General features: G+C 36.3%; 1 protein-coding gene across 1 annotated transcript in view; it reads left to right on the forward strand.

Moving 5' to 3' along the window:
• DNER (delta/notch like EGF repeat containing) overlaps positions 1–23,350 on the forward strand; it is a 114,165-nt gene that overhangs the window by 44,690 nt on the left and 46,125 nt on the right. The window contains exons 2-4 of the mRNA XM_053986760.1: positions 1,747–2,043; positions 12,697–12,791; positions 15,189–15,355. Coding sequence (XP_053842735.1) covers positions 1,747–2,043; positions 12,697–12,791; positions 15,189–15,355 — 559 coding nt within the window. The remainder of the gene's footprint in view (positions 1–1,746; positions 2,044–12,696; positions 12,792–15,188; positions 15,356–23,350) is intronic.

Here is a 23,350-nt window from a genome sequence, read left to right on the forward strand (position 1 = left end):
ATAACACTCTGAACTGTGACCAAACCACGAGATAAATTAATAGACCATGTATTTTGGACTGTCCTCTATGGCCTCTAAGCCTTCTACATCAGTCAGGACAAAATCTGACATTCATCATTGACTGTCTCCAAAATTAACTTCCCTGATAATCTTTCCTCTGTTTTCTATCCAAAAATGTTACAGAGTCTGGGGTATACAGAAATTTGAGCCAAAGAAAGAATTCCAGCTGAGGTCAATAATAATTTTATAGTTTTATATATAGTTTTATATAAGTTTTATATAAAGTTTTATAGTTTTATATATAGTTTTATATATAGTTTTATATAAGAAGATTTTATATTAGGATTTGGTGTCCCTGACACCAGACCTTTGGATTACTGGGAAGGTAAAATTCCCAGTGTAGACCCAATACTTGTTTTTTGTTAATGATATTTAAGATTTATGTACTTCTTGAGGTAATTATAACAAATATTTAATAATAAATAACTGTGCTGCTTTACTGAGAAATGTAATACGAAGCATTGCTTATGCAGAGAAGAGAAGGAATATTGAACAGGAAAGAATGGAGTAACCTTTAGGACTGGAGCACTTGGGTGAAATTTGCATTTAAAGATGAGGAAATGTCTGATTCCAGTGACGTGTTTTCCCTTTGATGTGAAGACAAGTGAAGGGAGCTGCCTGATGGTCTTGGTCGATGACAGCGAGCCAGCAGTGTGATTTAGCTCTCATTAAGGCAAGCATTTCTTCAGTATTATCTTGGAAGCTGTTTCCAGGACAAGCAAAAGTATTGATGCTTTTGCAAAAGGCAGTGCTAAACTTTGGAGTCCCAGGTGCAAAAACAAACATGTGTCTGGAGGGAAGGGCTTGTCCTTCCTAAGGAAACAGGGCAAGTACAGCTAATTTTTCCAGGAGATGAAACTTGAAGAGTTTGTAGATGTATATCTTCATGTCTATAAATGCATTATGAATGTAAAATTCAACAGAGAAAAGGGAAGACCTTTAACCTGAAAGTCAGTGATTACATAAGAAACTACAAAATAGCTCTCGGTAAATTCAAGATAGAAATTAAAGGCATACAAGCCTTGGACAGCATTTTTCCTACAGCACTGAGCTTAGTCTTGTCCATGCTATTACAAATGCTGTTTTAAAAACAGGCACAGTTTTGCCTCTGCTTTCTAATTCCTGTTAGAATGCTTTCAGCTCCCAAATGAATTGGACTCTGAAACTGCTGTCCACAAAATGAAGTGTAGGTAAAAGACCCAGTTCTTTTACAAAGGAAGTTGTGTCCACAAATAGGATTGTGTGATGTGCTTCACTCTGACCACACAGATGCTTTGTAACCTGCTGATCTGTACAAGTGCTGTGCCCTTTCCTATTTCTGTTACTCCCTTAAATTCCAGCATATCTGATGTTTTCCCAGAATAGGTCACTCTTTTAAGTCTATATTTGAAAATTTCTGATAATGAATGATGGTCACATTCCTTTTTCCTGTTTATCTCTTTGCTTGAATGTGGCAACAGTGAATTAGCATAAATGGTCTGAGGAAAGTAGTTAATATAGATTAATTTGTATTCTTTAATTCTTTGAATTTACCTCCTTGAAGATACACCAAAGATGAGTTTGGTTCATAGATATGTTCAGAAGATGAATACAGTAGGGGGAAAGAATTCTGTTTTATGGTATTTTTAAAACCAGAAATAAATCCTTTATAATCAGTAATTGACCTATATGATATTTTTTTTCCAGTTTGTTTCAGATCCTTGTGCCAGCAACCCCTGTCTCCATGGTAACTGCAGCACCAGCGGGGATGGCTACCTCTGTCTCTGCAGTGAAGGCTTTGAGGGAACAAACTGTGAACACTCACCCCGGAGCCTTGCAGCCTCCCAAGGGACAGAGGCCACCTCACCCCGGCACAGCAGCCCGGCCTCGTCCACCCTGGAGCCTGACATCGCTCTGCCCCGCTCCAGAGCCACTGTGACGTTACCTACGTGGCAGCCAAAGGCAGGACAGAGAGCTGTGGATCTCAAATGGGATGAAATAGAGGTGAGACTATTCAAAGTGAAAATTCACTGACAAAAAAACCTGTAAAGTGTTATTTTCAGGTTGTCATTTCTGCATGGTTTCATGATGTCCTCATGAGAAGACTGAAGATATGATCTCTGCCCTGAGTTAATAGGCTGATAAAATTAAAACAAAACCCCATTTGATCCATGTTATGAGTAATGGACTTAAGTTGGCTAGTGTGTTATATTAGATACTTCTTTGAAATGGGATAATATTGATTCTTCCAGTCAATTGTGTGACACCATCTCTCCAAACATCAAATAAACTTAGGAAATGCTAAAAGTTAAAGCAATACCTTTAATATATTTTTTGGTATTTGCTGTTATAATTGCATTTTGCAACATGTTTCTGCATTATTAAGACAACATAGTTACTTGAGGATTAAAAGTGGTAGTTAATACATTACACAGGGCACAGCTCTAGGGATGCAATGACAGTGGTGGAAACTTTGAAATGTTTAAATTTTAAGCATTTCTTGTAACTCCCACAAACAAATCTCTGTCAAAACGTAACAATATCTGGTAAAACTACAGCTGGAAAGCACACAACGTATGATCCTTAAGAAATATGATCTTTGCTTTCCACTGTATTGTACTCTGCCCTATTTGTAATGCTTAAATGTTTTGCATGGACTCAAGTATCTGCAAAAATTAAAAAAAACCTGTCAAACTTAACCAAGTTATTGTTAAAGTAATGATCAGCTTAGTATGAAGTGCTAGGAATAATGAAACTAGTTGCTGAAAAATTACTTTAATTTCTGTAGGCGAAGAATTAGAATTTTTGTGGCATCGTTTTCTTTTTGAGAAAGGCCTTGTAATATATTTATTATTTCAGTTTGTTCATGAATAAATAGGTAAAATATCAGTTGTATCTTTTTTTGAAATGTTTCAATGAGTTTGATTCTCCTGAGGTGTTTTAATATACTGCAGAATGAGAAAGTGAGCAGGAAGGAGTTTAATCATGGAACAAGTGTATTTTTCATCACTCTTTGCTGGCCCAAACAAATTTGTTGATGTTTCCACTGTAAAATTCATTTAACCAATTTTCTGTAAGTAGAATCAGACCATGTAAAATATATGTTTGGTGTGTTAGGGCTCTGATTTTAGCTGAGGTATAGGTATTTACTGGGCTGTGTTCCATTCAGTGGGAGTGCTGCTGGGCAATGTCTGGAGCATAAAGCTTTAGTTCCTGGAATTCCATCTCCCATATCTATTTTACAGTAGAACATATGTCGGGCACCAAGGATGGAGTTTGGAGAAAGCACTGAAGCAGAAACAAACAATGATCTGCTCTTATTACTTAGTTTAAATTCAGTCTCATCTCTGCATGGGTGGTCCATATGTCCTGATCAATTAAGGGCATGCTCTTCCCTGTACCAGATTTCCCTGGTGTGTCTTCCTCAATTTGTGGTCTGGTGTTGTATAAGGAACATTTCTGCCTGGTTTGTGTTTTAGGTAGATTCAGTAAGAATTTCAGTAAAGCAGATAATTCACAAGTGAGTGTTTCAATAGCTGAAATTCACCCTTCTGCATGTGTTCTGTTACCTAAGAAATACAGATATGTCATCAATTGCTATTGCATCACTAACACTAGCATAGAAAATACTTGCTATCCTATTAGAGAATTGCTTGTGTTGGTATGTTTTAATATACTGTGATGAGTCTTGTATTTTTGACAAGCTCTCCAATGTGCCGTAATGACCTTCTAGCTTGTTCTTTGGAAGTCACAGCGAGAGAGATGATTATCTGAAACAAGGAGATTTCAGTTCCTGATTCAAGACATTGATCTATATTAACTGAGGAGAGTTATTTGCCTGAAGGTCTGTGTTCCAAAGCCTCCTTGCTGGAGGTTTCAAAAGTCAAATGTGTTAATAACAAAAACACTACCTTTCCTCATAGCTGTAAGAACTTCACAAAACTTGATCCATCTTCACTCTCTTAAAAGGAAGAGTAGCTGTAGGTTTTGTATTTCAAAAAATGTTCTGTTTTGATTTTTGAGTTTCAGAGGACAACAAATTTAGAAATGATATTATGTTGTTGGTTTTTTTTTATAAATCTTCCAAGACAGTCTATTTTCCAAATTATTCCATACTGATACTGGAAGTGAATTAATGTTGTTCAGACCCTTTTGTCTCAGAGAGAAATTTTGCCAGACTCTTTCCAAGTGAAAGCTCTCACTATCTTGCAAGGATGAAGTTTCCATGAAAGCTTTTCTGCGAAATTTTGGGATCTCAAAGAATGAACACCTGAGAGAAGTAAACTGTCTAGGAGAGGCATGATGTGTGCTTACAGTTGGACATGATTTCTGTATTCCTTGGACACCAGGGATAGCACTCTTTGCTGGAATCAACTGTCTCAGTAGTGTCTGTGCCTGTAGGTAACATACAGATGTCTTTGGATGCAGTTTAATTTCTGAGTGGTCTTCATATAAGAAATTAACCTTTTCTTGATGTGCAGATTAAGGACTAAAACCATAGATCATAAGCAAGAATTTTTTCTCTCAGTTGATTTTCTTCAGTATTATATGAATTTATCTTTGTGCTCATCCATTGAAAGATAATTCCTTTTTCTACTTGGGGCAAGTGGTTCCTCTTGTAAGAGAGATCCAACTGACAATCCACATTTCCCCAGTTCAATCATCTTTTTTGTTAAAGTGTATAAGAGATATTTATTAGCCAGTAATGGAGGAAAAAAGAAACCATCTCATTAATCCTGCTCAATTAATGTATTTAATAAAGGTTTCAGTGTACAAAATCAACCGTAAGACTATCAGCACCATACTCTTATATACAGCTTTTCATAATAGACCTGAAATTCTTTTCAAAGGAAATCAGCTGTATTATTCCCATTTTACAGACTGAGATGTTGAAGCACAGAGCAGTGAAGTGATTTGCCAGGTGCGCAGCCAGGAATTAGAATGCTGAGCATGTGAGTCCTAGTCTAACCTTCTATTTATATTGCAATTTTGTGCTTAGATTCAAGGGTTTGGAACTAATGATTAGAGGCTACAATAAACTTCTAATTCCTCTTGCAGTGGGGACAGCATTTGTTTTATGTGTGTCCTTAGTCAGTAAATTGCAAGCCTTTAAGAGTGTGGCTGAATCAGGTGTAAAATCCTGAGAGTGTTCTTGCTCTGCAGCAATGGCAGAATTATTATTTGAGTATGTTCTTCAAACAGGAACCTTTCAGTCTTGACTACTTTTATGTGTTGCTAAATGTTTGTACATTTTTGTGGTCAAAGTATGGTATGGGTGCAGAAGGAGGAGCAAAATCTGAACAAAAGCAGAGGAGAGATCCATTTGATATTGCTAAATACAGAATAGAAACTTGATCCTTAAAAATGACATCTTAGGAAAAACTTTCATGTGGAAATGGGTGAAGGTTGGAATATATATGCTTGTCCTTTTCTTACCCTATTTTCTTGACGTTCCCTCTTATTATTGCTTTTAATTGCTGGAATGTGTGTAATTTTGGTTTGACTTAGAACAGATCTTCTAACTGTGTGTAAGATTTGTTTTTGAAATTTCTATAATTTTTCTTTTGCTCTGAGAAAAAGATACTCTACAAACACATAAGGAGAATAAAGGAAGCACAGATTTTGGTAGAATAATATTAGCTTTCTTCTAGGATAAATCTGTGACTTCACTAACTCTCTCCTCTACAATGTTAGTTTACGGGACTTTTTGTTTATATATAAAGATCATTTTTCATAGACAACTTGATGTAAGCATCTCTGGATGGGTGCTACTCTTCATTATATTTATTTTCTAAATAAAACCCTAAATGTCTCTAAAAGCTCAATATGCTTAAACAAAACTTATATGAAGTTCATACAAAACTCAGTTTATTATGTTCCATTACTAAATCATGTTTAATAGATAGTCATAAATAGTAGGCTTCCTAAAATCAAAGCTCTTTAAGACAGAAATTCTAGTGAGTACAATTACATCAAGATATTGAAGGTCTTCTCTTCTGAAGCTATTTTGGTGAGTGGGCTCAGGATTTCTGGTTATCCAGAGCTGTTTTTGAAAAGTGTCTGGATTCATTTAAGTACTCCTTCAGGAATCATCCTGTTTTAAAGTCCTAGAGAGTATGAGGGGGAAAAAGAGAAAAAAGCCCCAAAACCTGATGTGTTTACTGCCTTTCAGTATTTCAGTGTAGAAATATCTATAGCTGACTTGACAGTCTTAGGATGAAGTTTATGTCTCAGCTTATCCTCCAGTGACCTGAGCTCATACACTGCATGCCAAGATTTGACTATGTGGAATTTTTGCTCAATGAACTTGTTTACATACTGTTTATCTTTCTTTTCAGAACAGTTCCACATACTCTGGAATAATAAATGACTATTAATTCTTCATGGAAGTAATCTTTATTAAATGACTGTGCTGTGATCTAAGCAGAGGATCGGCAGCTAAGCCTACACAGCCACTTGCTCACTGCCCCATCAAGTGAGATGGGGGAGAGAAATGGAAGGGTAAAAGTGGGAAAACTCATGGGGAGATTAAGGCAGTTCAATAATTCTGAAAAGGAGAAATAGAAAACCCAAACAAAACAAGTAATGCAAAAAGTCCTAGTTACTCACCACCAAGTAACTGATGCCCAGCCAGTCTTGAGCAACAGCAGCTCTGGCCAACTTCCAACCCCCACTCCCAGTTTTATTGCTGAGCATGGCCTCCTGTGGTGTGGGATATCCCTTTGGTCAGCTGGGATCAGCTGTCCCACTGTGCTCCCTCAGCACCCCCAGCCTACCTGCTGGTAGGGCACTCTAAGAAAGAGAAAAGGCCTTGATGCTGTGTGAACACTTTAGTGATAATTAAAATATCCCTGTTATCAACCCTGTGTTCATCAAAAGTCCAAAACATAGCACCATGCAAGCAATTGTGAAGAAAATTAACTCCACCCCAGCCAAAACCAGTACAGACTGAATGTCAGATTTTACGAAGCTGACAGTGAATTGGTGGATGGCTTGAGACGAGAAGGCAGCTTGCTAATATGATCATCTAGGTAATCTGTCATTGTGTAAGAGAGCCTCCTGTGCCTGCTGATGCATCTTGGTGTGACGGCACTGATAGTCTGTGACAGAAAACCAAAGTTTTAATAATGTTATCTAGAGGATTGCTGTGCACTGGAATGTGCTAGATCCTCCTGGTACTGTGGTTGCTGACTCTACAAAGTGGCTCTTGGTCAGATGAGCAAAGAAACAGACTGCCAGCAACAGAATTTGTTGGGTGGATGTGCAGCCTCCCTTACACAAGGTTTTAGTGCTGTGATAACTGGTAAGCCTTCTTCATCTGATGCTGTTTTTGGATGCAGTCTGTCAGTCTCCCCCTGGTGTTCCTCAGAGAGGCACTACTCCTACTCTAAACACTTTTGCTTTTCTCTCCCACTGGTGAGATATATTAGAAGTAAACCTTGATTTTCTTTCTCTTCTGGTTTTCTTTCAAGCATTGTCCCATCTGAAATTGTGCAGTGCAGTGATGTGGAGGTTAAGCTAAATGACACTAGATTTGTCAGAAGCAGTAGCTTTTCTGTGCTATAGGGCAAGGGTACTGGAACTGCTTTTTTTTCTGTTAGAATTTTGTTCTGAGTTCAATTTCTGTGCTAGAAATGATCCTGCTTTGTTGCTTGACATCCTGACAATAAGTAGACAGTACTAGATCTCTCTTTTATGGTTCTATTCTGTTGTCTTTTATTTTGCTACTTCTCTTTTCACTTTTTATTTGCCGACAGCTGTTCAAGGTCTATAGTTAGGATCTAACCTGTTAGAATCTAATTAGGATATAACCTGTTTTATTTCTTCCATATATTATTTTTCCTTGCATAAGGAAGACCGCCAAACATGTTATATTTCTTAGAAAATAAAGGATACCTCTTGCCACACTTACAGGGTCCTGCAGGCCCTATTCTGATAGAAAAGTAGTTATATGTTCAGAAAAGCCAAAATTGCATTTTATGAAACTTGCTTTATTGAACTGAAATTTAATATGAAATCCCTTGGAAGAAAATCTGAAAGAACTAGCATTTACAAGACCATTCATCATACTGCAACTGTCATGACAGTTTCTGTCCTACTGAAGAACTGAAAGGTTTTCTTTCTTAATGACCATGCCAGTTTTCATAGGGTTCCACCCCAGAACACAGCCTTGCTTTTCTCAAAAAACTCGTTTTTCACTCCTTCCATATCATAATGTCTTTTCAAATACGTTTAAAATTTTGGGTTTTTTTTTCACTTTTAAGCACTGATCTTTGCTGTAGGATGAGTTTGTATCCATCCTTTTTATTTAGTTCAAGAATTATGTGTGCATTCATATATTCTGTTTAATTCCAGACTAATTTGCCCCACCTTGCTCTGGCTGCAAGACTGTGCAGAGTTGTCTGTTGCCTCACTAGGAGGTAAAAACAGCTTTTTGAGATGAAAAAACAAGAGGTTGACCAGAGAGAACATTCTCAGAACAGGAGCAAAGTACCTGAGTCACGGGTATCTGTGTGTGCCAGAATGTGCACACAAATGCACAAATAATTTGTGGTAAATTTGGGGATATTTTCAAAAGAAGCACTTTCACTGTATGCTGGGGTGGGGTTTAGTGAAAGCTGTGGTGTCACTGAATTGTCACTGGCAATTAACAGGAAAGACTTAATAGGCAATTGGCTTATGGGGTGAATTTTCACTGACAGCATCACAGTGTAGGTGAGGTTCAAGGCACCTCTGGACTTTTTCCAGTCCAAACCCTAGCTCCAAGCAGGGTCAGCTAGAGCACGGTGCTCAGGACTTTATTCAGCTGAGACTTAAATAACTCAGAGGATGGAAAGTCCACAAGATACCTGGGCAGCCTCCTCCACTGATTGGAACTATCTGTTGGTTTTCAGAAATATTAATACCGTGTTGAAAGGGTAGTGAGGAGTTTCTAAGATGCATATGAATTTGGCCATCCTACTTACAAACCACTTTTAAATTTGAGGAAATTTTGCAAGAAGTAAAAGCCTTCTGCCATTCTATGAACTTGGGGTTGAGATACAAAAGAAATGCACTGTATCGTGGCAGCAGAATGGCTGGATTTTGCACTGTCAGGATTAGTCTGCCCGTGTTGATAAGACCTTGTAGAATTACAAATGTCTGCTCAACTTTTCAAGAAATCTACTATGAAATTTCATATACAATAGCTATCTTCAGAGAACTAATTTCAGCACTGAGAGACTACATAAATGTAGACTTAGTCTGTATGCGCCTCTTCTCAGCCTTATTGAATTAAAGTCTAGTACACTTAGGAAAGTAATAAAGGCACTCACTCATGTAAAAATATTGCCTTGGGATTTATGTATGTATTTCAGCACTTGTTGAATTAAGTGTCTATCTCATTATTCTGGTTTTGTTAGGCAGGAGAATATCTGCCTAACTCATGCTATTTAATTTCTTCAGAAAAGTTGTAATATGGAAGAACAGTCTGTTTCTCTCTTAGGCACCAGCCTTGATTTTCTTTACAATCTCTTCTATACCACTGCCATGGCCTGGTAAGGAAATCTAACAAAATCACTGCTGGCTTGTTAAGGCCCAGGTGGAGATTGTAGGAATAAGAGCTCTCAAGATTTCCCTCTTGCTTTCTCCAATGATGCTGCTCTTTTACCTATGTAAAGTCTAAAAGCATTTGAAGCGGAAATATAGTTTTTGTATATTATGTTATCTTTTAAGAAAAATATAACACAATTTAGATGCAAACTTATGGAACATTTATGTAAAGAGGAATTCTGTATTTACTGTCAACAATTTGATATTTAATAATTTTAAACTCTAAATAAGGTATTGAAGAACAGTGTTGGATGTATTCTCTGACACAGGAGCTTATCTTTGTATCAGCTCATAAATATACTTTACACTCTGGAGGGTGCCTGAAGGTTTTATTTTCTTTGGTGACTATTTTTAAAGTAGCTGCATCATTTGTGTAAATGTTTGTAAGTCTTTTCCCCAAGAACCTCTTGCTGTTCTGACGTTTCTGTACTAAAAAATGCTTCAGGAGAAGTGTTGGATGTCATTGCAGTTATGTTATGTTTTCTTTTGATTGTCTTTAAATGACAGATACCTACTCTATTTGTATTTTTTACTTTACACTAGGAATGATCTTTATTTTGTCCTCTGAAAATCATTAAAATATATTTCCCAGTGACTTCAGTTTTAAATATCTCCTACCAATTCTAGCAGCCTTTTTTTTGTTTGTTTGTTTTTGAGAGTGAAAATTACGAATTGTTTTCATTTTCCAAGTTTCCTTTATTGTTGTAATATACTGGTTGTCTTTGCCCTCATTCTTCAGTAGTACAGTTTTGCAGAATGCTCTGTTAAGACATGAAAGAGACACACTTAAAAATCTTTATAAAAAATTCTCACAGCTGTGAAAAACCTGCAATTTGTTTCTTAATTCAGGTGTCAAAGCTGTCAATTTTGTCTCCACAGAACTTGGCTGAAATAGGACACTGCTGAGACCATTTTTTTCCATATGAGAGTTACTGCTTCTTCCTATGGTTTTTGTCTGATCCAAGTATCAGTGTTGTTAATATATAAAAAATTTCAAATTTCAGTTGTCATAAAATCTGGGTTTAGCATCCTACTGGTTTAGATGGTTATTTTACCTGATTCTTAGAGCAGGAAGTCAAGGCCAATTTGCCATAGAGTTCCTAGAGAAACACATCAAATATTACAGATCTCTTAATAAAAAGAGTCAAAATCATGCATTTTGCCTTCACTCTTCTAATTATCTTTGAAATATTTCCTATGTGTGTTTTTCCTGCTGAGTAATCCTAAATTCTGATGTGTTTGCATCAGACCAAAGTATTTTTTTGTTTCATTGGGTTTTTTTTCCATTTTATGAAGGTTGAATCTCTCAGGTCTTGTTCTGTAGCCACTTCGTTCAGCTCTTGCTTCTATGATTCTTTTATTTTTATTCTAGTTGTAAAGACATCAATACCTTTTACTTTAAATCTTCTACTATTAAACAGTAAGGTAAATTAAATGCTTAAATTACAATTTCCCCACTATCTTTTAAGGTAATAGATGTATGAATCTGTAAAGCTGTAGAAATACTATAAAAACAAGTGTATTTTAGATGTAGTATAGGAGAGAATAGAGGTACTTATTTCTTTTTTCCCTTTGTTCCAGTAGGCATGCAGATTCTCAAAGAAAAAAGTTTAAATGTTGGCAAATATAAAAGGAAGAGTATTAGCCAAACTAGTTTTGGATGCATTCTACATTGACCATTAGGTGCACACTTTGACTTCTGAGATTTAAAAATTGTACTGGATATATTATCATTTTGCAAAATTCATTTCAACAAATACAATAAAATTGCTTCTTGTTTTATTTTCATGAACTATGCGTATTCATATTATATACTTCAGGAAATTCAACAATGAATTGAATAATCTAGACACTGGGAAATTATTCACTTGGGAAATGTGAATACTGAGTAGTTGTCTTGCCTGAGTCAAGATAAACTCTGAGTGTCCTAAAAATTATTAATTGCATCATATTCTGGACTTCTGTTGTTCATGTATTTACATGTGTTTCATTACATTCATGTAATACTTAAAATGTGAATTTGAATTGTATTTAAATTCACAGATTTTATTCTGGCTTTGGCTTTGATGTAAGATTAATTCACGGAAGTGTGTCAGGTTGCATTTTTGTATTTTCAGTATTAAGGCTGATATAAAAATTTTGCAAACATTCTCTGTGGCTGAAAGAATAGCATTGCAAAGTGCCTAGAAATTTGAAGATTAAACTGGTTTGCTGTTTTTTTTCCAGTGTGGTATTTCATAGCCAAGTTGATGAAGATACATGAAAAGTTATTTAAAACTTCTGATGATATCAAGTGATAGACTCAATTATGCCACAAAGTATTACTTATTTGAAATAAATGTACCCTTGGAAGCACTAATAAATTTCAGCCTGTCTTTAGGAAATTACTACTACTGAAGATCTGAATAATTAAGGAGTCTCTGTGGTTCCTGTGTTGCATGACACCTTGTATGGTGTCTGGATCAAGTTAATGTAGTAACTGATTTTATGCTTAGTAGGCATCGCTGGATTTGGCAAATGCGTCCTTTTGCTCTCACTGTGATCATCATTTTTTTTCCATCTGAAACTGCTGTTTGTCCAAGCAATTTTTACTTGGAAAGAATAGTAATGGGCAAGTGGAGAGTGTTTTTTAAAGGAGACCTCTGTTTGGAAAAAACCCTATATTTCAATATAGTTGAAAGGTAATGTCTGTATTCGTTACTATAAATCCTTCAGTATTGCATAGATTAATGATGCACTCTTTCTTGGATGTAGCAAATGTTAGAGCATTGTTTATTATTCTAAAGGACCAGAAAACTATTCATATTTTTCTAAATATGTTCACTTTTAAAGGAAGATGCCTTTTCTGCAGGAGCTTTTTGTTAAAACAAAACCCTGAAAAGATGGTTATGTGAATTTTCAGCACCTTTGTTGGCAGCATAAAGGTTTCTGTGAATGTTCCTGAGGATTTTTAGAAGAAGACTGCTGGACTACTAGTGTCATTTGTTTTAAAAAAAAAAAATCTTTTCTGTTTTCTTTGGTCAGATTTTATGGTTTATTGTTAAGTAAAGTTATTTTTATTTTCAGATAACCCCAGATGTGGCTTGTGGAAATGCCAGTTCCAACACTTCTGCTGGAGGCCGGCTTATCTCCTTTGAAGTTCCACAGAATACATCAATAAAGTGAGAATAGTCTTAAATGTGATGAAATGCAAAAGCACTTTTATTTTCATTTGACTGGATATTTTAGACAACAGATTTTCAGATAGGCAAGTTTGTCAAATGACTAAAAGATTGAGAGAATTCAGACAGATGTCAAGTATGTAGCAGAGCCATGATAGCTCTTTTCTTAGCATAATTTCTCCCACATATTTAATGTTTTAGAAGATGTAAGCATGTAAGCTGTCTCTGGGCCATCATAATGTGTTAGAAATTAGGGCAGATATGTTGAAGATGTCAGTTTGGAGAAGATATGACTTTGTGCAGTGAGCACTTTTTCCCCCTTTAATTTCAAGATGAACTTGCTGATAGAAAGTGTTATTGTTGACTGCATGGGTGCATGTATATTGTGCATTTGTATTTGATTTCTGGGTTATTGCTTTGGGTGTCACCATCAGCTGTTAAATCTTTGTGTATGTCCTAAAAAACACGCTTCTCAAAAAATTTGAATTTATTCTGTTCACTTTTCAAAATCATGCTTTCTGGATAAAATACTTGTTTTGTTACATTTAATTAACAAAACCTGACTTCCTAGAAAGATCTGATTCTGTCAGCTGGGATGAGGCACTTTCTTATTGGAAAGTTTATTTAAAAAATAAATCTGCCAACGTAGTTCTCTGGCTCACAGCTTTGCTGCAATTTTAGACTTAAATTTTCCCTAAATAGTCTACTTTTCTCATACTGTCATCTTATCTTTCAGAATCCCATGTTTCTGTTAAAAAAGGCCATGCTCACAGGAAAAAACAAAGTGATGCAAGCAGACAAGCTGCAGACAGTTTGGAGCAGTAACTGTTAAACGTGGGGGCTGTCCTGCCCTTCCCACGGGCTTTGAATTGTGCTCATTCATGAGCCTTAAGCCTAAGTCAGGAAGAGATCTGGGAGTGTGGATGCCCTGGCTGCCTGGAATCTGAAAGCAAACAAGTGGCTTTTCTTGGAATCAGGAAAAAGCTGGCATTTGTGGATTCTGAAGTTCTGTTAAAGAGCCTTGATGGAGAAACCCCCTTTTAAAGGAGGTTGAAGAGTACACAGTCAGTTTTTGATCATTTTTACATTGTATATATTTAGTAGAGTCTTATACCTGAGTAGATTAGTGTGAGTCAAGATTGATTTTTATTTCATTTACTGTCTTAAAGGCCCAAGTAACTTACCTGATTCAATGGCTATCTGTGAAAGGAAAATAATTTCAGTTTAATAAGTTGATTTTGTTTTGATTGTCATATGAGACCTAAACTGTAAAACCAGTTGCTATCCTGTTCTAAAAGTGAGACATTCAGCTTTTGGAATAGCAATTGGGGTTGTTCTTAAAGAGGGTGCAAATACTGTAAAAAATTTGCTTCTTATGACACCTAGTTGCAAGATTTTTTCAACGTCTGTCATACATGATTACAAAACTTTCCTTTTCTTGTTTTGAAGTCAAATAAGAAGTGACCAGGCCTTTGTTTTTAGCAGGATTGAAACAAATTCAGTATAGGATATTGTGGAACAGAGCTTCATCTCTAGGTATTTTGAGGTCTGTTTTCAGCAGGAGAGAATTATCAGTTTTAGCAGTTGGATGCAGTTGTGTTTATATTTCTGGAGGATTGTTCAAACTCATTTTGGATTCCTTCATAGGAAATTAATGCAAATTCTTGGGACCTTACCAGGAAAATGACAAACTTTTATTGTTTCATTATGGAGGTGAGAGGAAAAAAAGAGCCCTGCGAGTACAAAGGCTGGCGTAATGTAGCTCCCTAATGGAAACGACAGAGTGGATGCAGTAGTAGACTTTATATCCAATCTGTCAATATTCAGGAAGGCACCATGGGCTCAGTGACCTTGGGAGCATTACATGACTCATTTACAAGAAGAAACTGTCCTGAATCTTCGATCTGGTGTGTCAGACAAATGAGGATTTCTACCAGGATCTGTCTTTCGGTATTGAGCGAACATTGAATGTTCTTCAGTAAACAACAGGCCTGGATGTACTTTAGCTGCAGGAAATGATAGCACTGTAGGATGGAGATAATACTCAAAAAGGCATAAATACAAAGACTGAATAAGGATCCTTTAATAAGGATATAGTTTACTATTATGTGGTATTTATCTAAAACACTTCTTGGGTATTAAGATGGTGGCCTTCAAGTATCAGAAATTGGGAATCTATATGATTTAATCTGCTATTACATAAACTATTATGCAAATCTTACAACAGAAGCATTTTTAAGTTTTGTGGACATACTAAAGACATTCAGGATTTTTCCTAATTCCATACTTGCTAAATTTAAGTTTCTCATCTTTATTAAGGTTCAGTTCTACAGTGATGTGCTTCTTAATTACACTGACTTCCCTCAGTGTAAATACTCTCATAATTTCTTTTCTTAGAATAAGGCAAGATGCTACTGCTTCTCTCATCCTGCTATGGAAGGTCACAAGCACTGGATTTAAACAGTGTTCACTTATTGATGGCAGAAGTGTCACTCTTCTCCAGGCACTGGGTGGACTTGTGCTTTCTGAAGAAATGCTTGCATTGGGAAACAACTACTTTATTGGTGAGTAACATGCTGACTTTCTGTCCATCACCTCTAGGTGACAGCTGATGGTTTCCTCAGCATTTAGGGGAACAAAGGACTAATTCCTTTAAGTGCTGAAAGATCCTAATGGGAAATTGGGACCATGTTTTAGACATTGGTTCATTCAAACCAGACAAGAGCTACTGTAAATTCTTACAGAGTTGGCACCATTCACTTTAAAATCCACATGGTCATTTTTGTGTGATGCCTTGAGATGATGCAAGTTATTTTATATGTTCTGTTTTAATAAGCTTTTGGCAAATGCTGCAGTATATAATTGAATGCTTGAGATGTTTCTTTGTCAGGGATTGTGTCATGGGATGCTTTGTGAAGAAGCTTAAACCTGTAGACAGGAAAATTGAAAAAATACATTACAAGATCAGATTTGCTATTATATTTTAACAGTGCTTAATTGCACTACTTTTTATCTTCTAGTGTTGTCTCTGTGAATATGGAACCTTAGATACTATTTGTTTCACTCGGCAATTAAATGTTAAGCATCTTTGTGGAAGGAGTATAATGAAAATAGCCTGATATATTATTTTTAGGGGTATGGGAAATAACAGATTTAAAACTACATTTTTGCATAGACACAATAGACTTAATTAAATTGAGATTTCTGGGCAGATGTTTTATTATACCAATGACATGAAACCAAAATCATTGTAATAAAAGCACTTATTGTTATCTGCTTGAAATGCTGTATATTTTTAAAGGAATTATAAGTTGCCACAATTGTTATTTGAAAACCTACCATGCTAACAAATGTAAAATTAAAAGCATTCTGATATAGAAACACTGGGAAAAATTCCAAGTGTGTAGCTAATACAGAAAATCCCCAAATACAGAAGTAGTACCTTGTTCCCTCCGTTTTCAGTTATCACTTTCCAAAGATACTGTTCAAAGGCTGTTAGTAGAATAATTTAATTCTTATCATCAATGGTTTCCTTTAGTGATGTTTATTTCCTTCAAATAATTTTCCACTTTCTTTTAATATTATTATTCCTTCTAAGATACTTAGTTTTAGGCTTTTTTTTTTCCTTTTAATCTTGTTTTGCATTCTCTCATGTCTCTGGAATAAATTTTTGCATTGGCTTTTTGGTAGTTAATGTATGATAAAAGTATCCTGGAGACAGGATAATTGGTAGCTTTTATGCAGTGGTGAAAATGCCTGAAGGCACAGCCTGGTCTGATCTCCTGAGCAGAGGGCCCAAGTTGCTCTATGAGAGCTCCACTTGACTGTACAAGCCATACAGCATAGGTTATTGATTTAGATAACTAGAAGATGTATTGTGTTACTCTTTCATAGTTTGTCTTGTCCTACTCGTTTCTATAGCTGAATTTCTGTCTCTGGGATTCTTACTTTGAATTTTTTACTGTGTGCTGGGTAACATGAGGTGAAAATGTACCTTTTCCTAGATGAATATAACAGGAGGTTGAATTCACAAAAATGGCTTATTTCATGCAGTACAAGTATTCTGAGACCTCTTGCTTCACCTCCATGTGGTTTTCAATACTTTCTTTGGTTTTTCTTTTTACTTTCCTGATAGTGAAATTCTTCGTAAAATTTTCCAGCTGCTGAAAATCCAGCTGTTGAAACTAAGGCATGAATTTTTCAGTTTAAGAAAGAGCCTCTGAATTTCCTTCTCAGTTGTATGGAAATATTCTGCTTACTTCCCATCATCTGTTTTTGTCCAATGAAGTGTAGGTCTTGGGTGTAAAACTTAAAAAGTAGCTCAGTTATTTGGTGTGAAAATGAATTTTATCTTCACTCAGCTGAAATCCATAATTCTGCCAAGGCTTATAGAAAAATAATTTGATCCTTACTTCAGATTTGATCCAGATGCATGGAAGAGGTCTGTCAATTTGATGTACCTTGCAAGTTTTTAATAATTTAGCTTTCAATAAGTCACTTGAATAAAGTTTTTCTTATAGACAAATTTCCATGTTTCTTGATAGACGTGAAAAGCTTATTCTAAGGCACAGTAAGTTAAAGTGGGTGATTTTATATTAAAAAACAATAATGTTGCCAGTGCTTTTGATGATGTTATTTAAGCTAGAATGATATGAGGAGGCCACAAGATGCTGTAGGTTTCTGTAAGCAGGGTCACACAGTAAAGCTGTGGACCACGTCAGTTGATACATTTACTTCATATAATTTCCTCCTCCTTCCCCCACTCTTTTTCTGTTATTCAAGTGTGATTTTCAAGGTTTCTTCTCTTAATTGGTGAATTTTGTACAAAGGCTTTTTTTTAATCTTGTAAAAAATTTCTGATTAGAACTGTGAAAGAAAAATGAGGAAGATATGAGTGGGTTTTTTTGATTTGACTTTTTTGTGTGTGTCTTTTTGAGCTACATCCTTTTTGAGTCATTTCTCACTCTGTTCCTTCCAAGTTTTGTTACTCAGCAAGATACTTTAATTGCCTCTTGCAACTCTTTCTGAATAAGTTATTTATGTCAAAGATAAAACATTTAGGGAAATAATATTTGTTTTGTGTTACCTTGTGGTGACACAAGTTTAAAGTTGTTTATACAAGAGTGAAAAGACTCAGAAGTCAGCAGTAATGTGCTGATTTGCTGATCATGTGGTTTGGGGCACAGTGTCTAGAGGTTGGGAAGAATGCTGTTTTTGAGATCTAAAAATAGACCCTGTCAGCACAGCGCTGTTCACCCCAGAGACAGTACCTGCACTGTGTGAGAATGAAGGGGAGAGCATAGCACAACTCACCCAGAAAGAGCACTCTGTTCTCTAATGGGGTTTATGAAATGGCTGCTGCATCTGCAAACAGTCTCTTGCAGTGCAGGGACAGAGTGACGGTGCTGGGATTATGCAGCAGGATTATGGGGTTTAATGACAGCATTGACCTGCCTGTGGCCAGCAGAAGACTGGCCTGGGCATTCTGTAACACGTTCCTTCCATGTTTTGCTCAGAGGATTTTTAAAGAGTTTCTCTGTAAGATTTGCTACTATGCATGTGCCAGTCTCCTAAAACAATTTGTTATGTTTTATTAGAGAGTGTATTTATTAGCCAGTGGGGAGGAAACCCCAGTATGGTTCAGGCTTTGAAGTGAGAAAGTGAGTTGTGTGGATGAGGAGTAGGATGAAGCACATGGCCCATGCTGAGGTGCTGGTGGCTTTCAGTGCCAGGTGACTGCTAGATAGACATGGCCACGAGGTGGTTGGGCTGTAGGACAAGCCAGGTGAGCTGTTCCTCTCTGCTCACAGTTTGCAGCAACAATGTTTCTTTAGAAACCAAGATTTTAAAAAAAGGTGTTTAATCAAGGGCATTTCTGAACAGGAAATGTTTTTATTATCTGTTCTGTGGAGTGCTGTGGGTAGGCATCAAGATTGGCCAAAGAGATAGTGAAAAAGAGAAACAGGAGGGATTTAATAGAGTCTTTAAATAAGAGATGGAAATTAAGGGTTCAACATTAAAAACATTATTGAAGTATAAGGCAGGCTTTCCATTAATTAGATTTACAGATTCGTGCTCTTTGTCCCAATGTTCTTTGAAGTTAATGACTGATTCCTACTTAAATGATTTATGATATTTATAAAATGTCTCATCAGTATTTTTTTTATTTCTGCATCTTCATATATTCATGCTAGCAGTAATGCTACTAGAACATTTGAAAAGGAGTTAACTGCAAAACTTTACATTGTTAGAGTCACACACCTATTCTTCATTGCAATATATCTTGAAAAATTGAAATCATATGAAATACTTTTTACAAGTCTGAAAAAGTGAGATAAGAGTTCCCTGATGCACCGTCAGTTGGTGGAGGAGCCTTTCAGAAGTTCTCATGAATGCTAATAGGTTACAGCTAATGCTCTCCAGGGTGAGTTGAAAGTACTGCTTGTTATGTGTTTTGGGGGAAATCTAAAGTACCCAGCATTGTGCAGTTCTCTCTTTCAGGGAATAATATACTGGATTTTGGAACGTGTATATATTTTTCTATACTAGATTGTTGCAAATGCAGAAGATTTACAGAACTGATTAAATAATAGCTGTCTTGAGAAAAATGATGCATTAACATTTTTCTTTAAAAAATAAAAAAGGCCTCTGAAGGACATTCTCAGCTTGTATGTCATCTTCCACAAAAATCCTTTATAATTTGTTTCATGCATCTCTGTTACCCAAGCATGCTATCACGTTCTGACTGAGAACTTGAACATTAATTTTGAGAACACAGGTTGCTGTTAAAATACTGAAAAAAACAAATCCAATGTAGAATAAAAGCATTAAAATATTTCTTTTCTTTTAAAGGCTCACATTTTAGAAGTTTTACAGTGGTTGTACACCATCTGCTTCTGCATGAGTCAGTTAATTTACCCTGCTGCTAAATTAATATACCTGTTTACTAAGGCAACAATTCTGTGCTTCAGGTGTATCCAAAGGTACACCTGTGGCTGGCAGACTTGCAGTCAGGCAGGTCTAATTTCACACAATTTCCAGTCTGCATGGAAAACTGGTATATATACACCTGTGTGGCTGTACAGATAGCAGATCATATTTAACAGTCCAGTTAACAGCTAGGACACAAAACAGCCATAGCTTCTTTTTAATGAATTTGGAGATGGAGTAATAATTCATGGAATCATAGAATATGATGAGTTGGAAGGGATCATCCAGTCCATCAGGATCATCCAACTCCTGGTCCTGCACAAGACACCTGAAGAATCCCACCCTGGGCCTGAGAGCGTTGTCCAAACACTTCTTGAACTCTGTCAGCCTTGGTGCTGTGACCACTGCCCTGGGGAGCCTGTTCTGTGCCCAAACACCCTCTGGATAATAAATCTCTTCCTAATATCCGACCTAAATCTCCCCTGACACAGCTTCATGCCATTTTCCTTTTCATACCAATACAAAACTGCATATTATATGATTATTACTTAGCTTTAAGAAGTGTTTGTTTGGAGGTTTTGGACATAAAGTAGAAGGTGGAGCTGGCACTGCCAACTTTGTGTGCATGCAACCTATTTCCTTTCTCCTAACAACATTAAAAAATGAAATTATGCTTTGAGGTTTTCATCATGGCTGTTAGGATATTATTTCTGTTGAAAAAAGATCCTCTTATCAGCTTTCATGATAAAATTTTGGAAAAATTTGTTTTCTGCCTCAGTGTGCCCAGAGCTGAAGCAGTAATTATGGGAGCTCCTTCAGAAAAATAGTAAAACAAACAGCTGGGCATTAGTATTTTGCCTCAATTTCCCCATGGGTAATATGATAGAAAATTTGTATATAATTGTAAAAAAATGCTTGTCGATAGCTTGAAACTACTTGCTTTTAGACTTTGTGCTTTATTTAGCACTTCCATGGTGCTGCTTAAAAGTAAAGATGCTGCTTAAAAAGCAGCTTTCATGAGATATTGCTACATTAGCTTTTTAGCTTATTGTCTGCTTATAAATTCAAAGGAAGATATTTGTAAGCAAAATTGCTATTTCTCAGATAAGAACTTGCAGATAATAAGGTAGAAAGTTTAACATTTAATATGATTTAATATCTTTATCTGAACAGAAAATAAATCTTCCAGCACAACCTTTAAATTATAATGCTTATTTTCATCACAGCAAACAGAAACTGATGTAGACTTGTCAGTTAATGTTGCTTGGCATGTCATCTGGTTTTCTCCAAGATGCCCAGCCTTTTAGATAAATACAATATAATTAGCTGCTTTAAACTATAATTATCAAGTATTTAAAAAATATTTCCTTAAATAAAATTGGTAGCTGTACAGACTCACTTGAAAATAGGTGCTCTAGCATCTTTGTGGTGAGATGAAAAGTACTGATGCCATTCAAATGCCAACACCTCTAAGGCAGCTTGCTTGAATTCCACAAAACTTTCTGATGTTTGGCTTAAAAAGGAAAATTAATGCTTGGCTTTTGAAGCACAAGATATCTGCTGCTTTTTAATAAATGTGGGAGCCATATGGTTCTATGTCAGGAAGGATAATATTTTCCAATCCAAAATGCTGTCCTGCCTTTCAAATGCAACAAAGTATTTTCTTTTCTAACTCTGCTCTGAGTAGTTATTTACTCTTCTGTTGTTCCTTGATTATTCAATGAGTTTCCCTGCAAGACCTTATCGTGCTTTAAGGAGTAGTCACCACCAATACTTGTGCAGCTATATTGAATAGGCAAAATGAAACAGTATAAAAATACTATGTGAAATAAAAATAAGATAGATATTTTGAAACAAGTTGGTCTTTTCTAACTTTTTGTCTGGCAATAGGATTTCAGATTAGGAGGCAAATTGTAGCTGGGGCTTTGAGATGTTGTATTTTTTGTTGTTACAGGCCTCTGAAACATGCACACATTTCTGTCTAAAGAAAGCAGTTTACTGTATCTTGAAATTGTTTTCACTTAACCAAAAATTAAATAGGACAATTTTTATTTCATAATAGGAGATGTGTGATTTGAATTCACTGAAAGCCACATAATCAAGTTACTCTAGCTTTAAAAAGTTGCCATGTCTCAGCTGAGCATCTGTGTGAGCTCCCAGTCTATGGCATACTGCAGTCATTTGACGTAACCCTCTTTCACTCTGGACCTAATTAAATCTCCATGCCCTGCACATGCCGTGGTGATGTGCAGAACCCTGTCCGTGTGCGTGACTGTTCTGCTTTTTGTGCAAGGCAGCCTCGCTGGGGGAGTTGGTGACAACTGCTCCAGTTAGTGGGGTTCTCAATTTTGAGTGTGTAATTTGCTTGGAGAGGCCCTATTGTCTGCAGATTTGAGCATTGTGTTCAACAGAACATTTCCCTGGGGTTCTGGGCGCAAGAGCTAACCTTGCAGAAAATGGCCTTTTGGTAAGCAAGAGCAGCAGCAGCAAAGTGTGAACTGCAAGAAAAGTGTAGTGAAGTGTTAATTTCAATAATTTCTTTTAAAAGATGGCCTTTCAGCATTCAGCTGAAATCCACACTATTCTGAAGAATGCTGTTGGCCTATGTAAGAAAGGCCTATACTTTTCTTTATAAGTATGATAAACTAAATATCCTGTCCTTTATGATGGAGTTGCATGTACCTCACCTCATACAAGCAGATGTAAACATCAGACTAGTTACTATTTTCATAGATTGTATTATGTTTTAAGCCAGCATTTAATTAATTTTTAGTCTTTAGAATAATCTTTATTCAGTAAATGATTCAAAATTAATTTATATTCTCTGCTATTTCTAGCAAGTAACAATGAGAAATTACTTTTCTAGTCTGTCTTTTGGAGGTTCATCTACTCAGATTTGTAATGTTTGGTGAAATACCTTTTGTTTCTTTAATTTCAAGATTCTTCTTCCTTCAAATATGACTTCTGTGACCAAATCACAATCAAGATCAAGATATTTATTTTAAGTTGATCACACTGTTGTTTGCATGATAAGATCTTGGACAGACGGCTTAACCCGATCCATGGAATACGGATGCCAGTGCATAACTGGTATATTGTGCAGTGTACCAGTGTGAGACACATTTTAATAATGTTTGTAAAATGCATTGAGATCTTCAGCTAGTAGTGTAACATACTGTAATGTGTATTTAAAAGTAGGGTAGCCACTAATAGAGCCTCTCAGTTGAACCAGTCACTACAGATATATCCTAGCTAACCTTGCCATCCCATCTTCTGCAGCTCCCCGTAGTGCAGTCCCAGCTGCGCCACTTGTATTCAACCACAGTTAACTACTTTTGAGAAGTGTGGAATCAGAGGTTCTAGTGGTCTACATTTGGACCCAAAATAGTTCTGTGCCAGCTTGGCAACTTGGCTTATATGCTGACAAATAAAGATATATTGGGAAATTGTGATGCAGGAAATCTTTCAGAAGAATAGTCTTGTTGCCCTTTGCTGCGCTTTCACCATTACTTTGGACCATAAGCAGAGTCCTTGAAGCTGTGGGAGAAGGGCACACATCTACTGCCACAGCTCCTTAATAAGCTGAATGCAAATGGCTTTGTAAGAGTAAGTGTACTTCTGCAAGCTGA

This window comes from Vidua macroura, chromosome 10, assembly GCF_024509145.1.
Source record: "Vidua macroura isolate BioBank_ID:100142 chromosome 10, ASM2450914v1, whole genome shotgun sequence".
In the NCBI taxonomy this organism is placed as follows: Eukaryota; Metazoa; Chordata; class Aves; order Passeriformes; family Viduidae; genus Vidua; species Vidua macroura.